General features: G+C 38.9%; 1 protein-coding gene across 1 annotated transcript; it reads left to right on the top strand.

Moving 5' to 3' along the window:
* The first annotated feature begins 931 nt into the window (after positions 1-931).
* On the top strand, positions 932-2070 carry LOC108297370 (vomeronasal type-1 receptor 3). The gene has a single exon (XM_017520048.1). It carries the CDS (start codon positions 933-935, stop codon positions 1854-1856), a length of 924 nt encoding a protein of 307 aa, XP_017375537.1. The 5' UTR covers position 932; the 3' UTR covers positions 1857-2070.
* Positions 2071-4307: the final 2237 nt, after the last annotated feature.

Genomic DNA, 4307 nt, shown 5'->3' with positions numbered 1-4307 from the left:
AGCATGTTGACCAGGTTCGTCTCAAACTCCTGACCTCAAGTGATCCATTCACCTCAGCCTCCCAAAGTGCTGGGATTACAGGTGAAGGCTGCATGCCTGGCCTGAAAAAATGTCATTTGATATTTTTGTATTCATAAACCAGTACCAAATTTCACTGTGATTAATGACAACCTGGTTCTCCGTTGCAGTGTTTTATCTCCTACTCATGTTCCTTGTCCCCTTGCTTAGCAACAGACATTTTTCTATATCTCTTAGTTAAGATGAGAAATAATCTTCTTTTTGAATTTCAACATGAAATCATTAATGCATTCAATAAATTTCATTTGGTCTTGTAGGATATTATTCTTTTAGGATTATACTAAATCAATGTGTTTATATTCTACTTGGATTTCTGAATCATTATAAGTGATAATTGCTCATAAGATAAGCAATTATATTTAAATAAGCAATTAGAGAAATTACCACAATCAAATTTTTTAAAAAAATACAGGTTTAAAGAAAGTGACAAAATAAACAAAATGTATGAAGCATTAGAAAAACATAGCTATGTCCAAGGGTGAGACACACAGCGATTAAGCACATTGTCCAATTTTGATTCCGCATCTTATAAAGAAGTTACTTTAGAAAAGTCATCAAGCTTCCTTGTGTAGGATCTCCTTACCTGTAAAATGGAAATAATAAAGCACTTATACCACAAAATTACTGTAAAAGTTATATGTAAAACACTAATATAGTACTCTTCTCGTGGGGATGTATATTTTTTTTTAGAGCAAACTCTTATTTAAAAAACAGGTTCTAATAAGAAAATGTCTAAGTTGGAAACAATGATAAGTGGACAATAGTGGATTTTTATTTGCAAAAGTGAAACAGACTTCATGTTTCCTCACAGGTTCTCACTTTGAATGTAATTACCAGTCACTGAAAGATGACAAATGGCCTCCAGGGATTTGGCAATAGGCATGATCTTCTTATCTCAGATGATAGTCGGATGCCTGGGGAATTTCTTTCTTCTTTACCACTATAGTTTCCTTTGTTTCACCAGAGGTGCGTTACAGTCCACAGATCTGATTCTCATGCACCTGACCGTAGCCAACTCCTTGGTCTTACTCTCTAAAGGAATCCCACAGACAATGGCTGCTTTTGGATTGAAAGATTCCCTGAGTGATACTGGATGCAAACTTGTGTTTTATGTTCACAGAGTGGGCAGGGGTGTGTGCATTGGCAACACCTGCCTCCTGAGTATCTTCCAGGCCATCACCATCAGCCCCAGAGAACTCAGGTGGGCACAGCTCAAACTACATACCCTCAAATACATCGGGTCCTCCAACATCCTGGTCATGTGCTGGATTCTGAACATGCTGGTAAATGTTGCTGTTGCTATACATGTGACTGGCAAGTGGAACAGCATAAATAGCACAAAGACCAGTGATTATGGTTATTGTTCCGGACAAGGTAGAATTCCACATTTATTAAACATTGTCTTGTTATCACTCCTTGATGTTTTGTGCTTGGGACTCATGACCCTGGCCAGTGGTTCCACGGTTTTTATCCTGCTCAGGCACAAGCGGCAGGTCCAGCACATTCGTGGGACCAACCTCTCCCCCAGAGCCTCCCCTGAGTCCAGAGTCACCCAGAGTATCCTGGTCCTGGTCAGCACCTTTGTGTTGTTTTACTCGCTCTCCTCCATCTTTATATTACACATGTCTCTTTTTCCTAATCCCAGTTGGTGGCTGGTGAACACCTCTGCACTGATCACTGCCTGTTTTCCCACAGTCAGCCCCTTTGTGATCATGAGCCGCAATCCCAGGATACCCAGGCTGGGCTCTGCCTGCTGTGGGAGGAATACAGTTTCCTAAGCTGGACAGGTAGTTCTCCGATCTATGTGGATTGTCTTGTTTCTGTACAATGAGTGGCCATTTATTGATTTCTTCCTGCAGAAGATTAAGAACCACATTCAGCAGTCGATTGCAAAGTGTGTATAAGACCCAGAATCTCTCTTTGCCCTTAAAGGATTTTTCATATATCATAAACAACACTTACTGATGAAATGTTTTGCAAAAAGTTTTCATATTCATTTTGTTAATGTAGCAGTGAAGAAGTTTAGAGGCAAATTAAGCATTAAAAGTGGATCTCTGGCAATTTGGAACAATGGCAGCTTTAAACCAATTAATAAAAAATGTCATGGAATTAACTGGGCACAGAAGAGTAAGATAAGTTTAATGAAATAAAGAAGCTTAAGTGATGATCAATGAAGGTGAGAAGAAAGTCATAGTTCCTACCCTTTTTTGTTTGGAATTAATCTTTATTTTTTCCCATTTTCAAGTTGTAGAATTTTCTTTTTGTCCTTGATAATTATACTTTATTTTAATGAAACTAGTCTTTGGTTATTTAAAAAAAAATTCTGTCCCTCTATGATGTTTCTGATTTGTAGATCCTATGTTCATGCTTCTTATATTTTTACGAATATTTCCTCTCTTTAGTTTTGCACAGCATTCTCTCCTACTTCACCCGAACATCCAGCCTTTTAATCCAGAGTAATTGTATCCAATCTGGTATTTATCCCACATATTCTGTTGTTTATATGTTTTTGTTTGAGTTTAAAATGTTTGCGATTTATATGATTCTACTGTTGTTTCTTCTGTTTTTGAATAAAATCTATATGGATACTTTTCGAAAAGGTAAGAAGGAAAAACAGCGGTTCTACCACCAGTAGAATCTGGGATGGAGCTGGAGGGAAAATAATGTATCAGGCCCCTCAGGAAGTTAAAGACCAGGTTTTGTCATTTGACTTTAAATTCTTTTTTTCTTTAGTGAATGCAAGCTTTTCTTTTATTGCAATACCAAAAGGTCATACTTCTAAAAGCAGCTACAAGTAATATTTTTCTGTGAAAATGTGTGACTTGGTGCCACAGCTGAACTTTCTCTAATAGCAGCGGTATCGTCAGTCCCTGGCAGAAAAGAAATGTTAATTTTTGGCATCCCATGCGCTCTTATTGAAGCAACTTCATAAAGCACGCAGATAACTATTCTGCTGAAGTTTAAAACAAATCCAAATGATTATTGTACTTGAAGATCTTGTACCTTGCAAAATATACAGAAATGATGGCAAATTCACAAATAATAGCAGGTCCTTGATTTCCAATAAAATCATAAGGCAGAGGGTTGACAGTGAAAAGAAAAATGTTTAGAATGGGAAAAAAATTACAAAATGGTATTAGCATTCACAAAAAAGATCATGCAGAGATCAAATCCATATTGATTAAACATTGAAAGTTCAGCTACAATCCAAAGAACTCTGTCCATGAGTCCAAAGGCATGCATGCCAGCTGATGGAAATGCAGGATTCCTCTTGACAACATCTTCTCCAGAGCTGAACAGTAATGTCTCACTGGAATAATCATGAAAGGGTCAACGAGCTGCCATCACACTTCTTTTTTGTAATTCAAAATAAAAGAAACACAGTCACAGCATCAGAGGCGTTGGAACCAGACCAACCCCATCTTGCGTGAGGGCTAGGAAAATGAGGCTCGACTTGCTGGACTGCATTCCTGGAAAGTTAGAAATTCCTAGTCTCTGGATGTTTATGGTTAAGGGAACAAATTAATAATGTTTCCTAAACAGACTCAGTCTTGGGTGTGTCCAGATATCCCGATATCTGGAGAACAAAGGCGTTTATAATTTTGCTTTAAAGATAATAATATTGATTCTTGCAAAATACAGTAATTAAGGAAATTAATCCTGTATCACAAACCCTCGTAGCAAAGCACATCTCCCCAAGATCTTTTTTATCCTCCATATATACAGGCATGGTACCGAGGTGGGCGCCTTCCTCCTCTTACTCTCGGGAACACCCTGACTGGCCTATGAGGTAGCTGTCCTTCTACCACGGTGCTTTCTTAATAAACTTGCTTTTGCTTCACACTGTAGACTCGCCCTGAATTCTTTCTTGTGTGAGATCTAAGAACCTTCGCTAGGGTCTTAGGACAAAAGAAATTACAGAAGAGTGGACAGAGAAAATACAGAAATTCACAATAACAGCTGGTTATGGTGGGTCACGCCTGTAATACCAGTCCTTTGGGAGGCCAAGGCGAGCAGATCATTTGAGGTCAGGAGTTCAAGACCAGCCTGACTAACATGGGGAAACCCTGTCTCTACTAAAAATAAAAAAAATTAGCCGGCCATGGTGGCGTGAACCTGTAATCCCAGCTACTCGGGAGGCTGAGGCAGGAGTCACTTGAACCTGGTAGGCGGAGGTTGCAGTGAGCCAAGATTGTGCCACCGCACTCCAGCCTGGGTGACAGAAGGAT

This window comes from Cebus imitator, unplaced genomic scaffold, assembly GCF_001604975.1.
Source record: "Cebus imitator isolate Cc_AM_T3 unplaced genomic scaffold, Cebus_imitator-1.0 Scaffold794, whole genome shotgun sequence".
In the NCBI taxonomy this organism is placed as follows: Eukaryota; Metazoa; Chordata; class Mammalia; order Primates; family Cebidae; genus Cebus; species Cebus imitator.
This window is presented reverse-complemented; position numbering and strand designations above follow the sequence as displayed.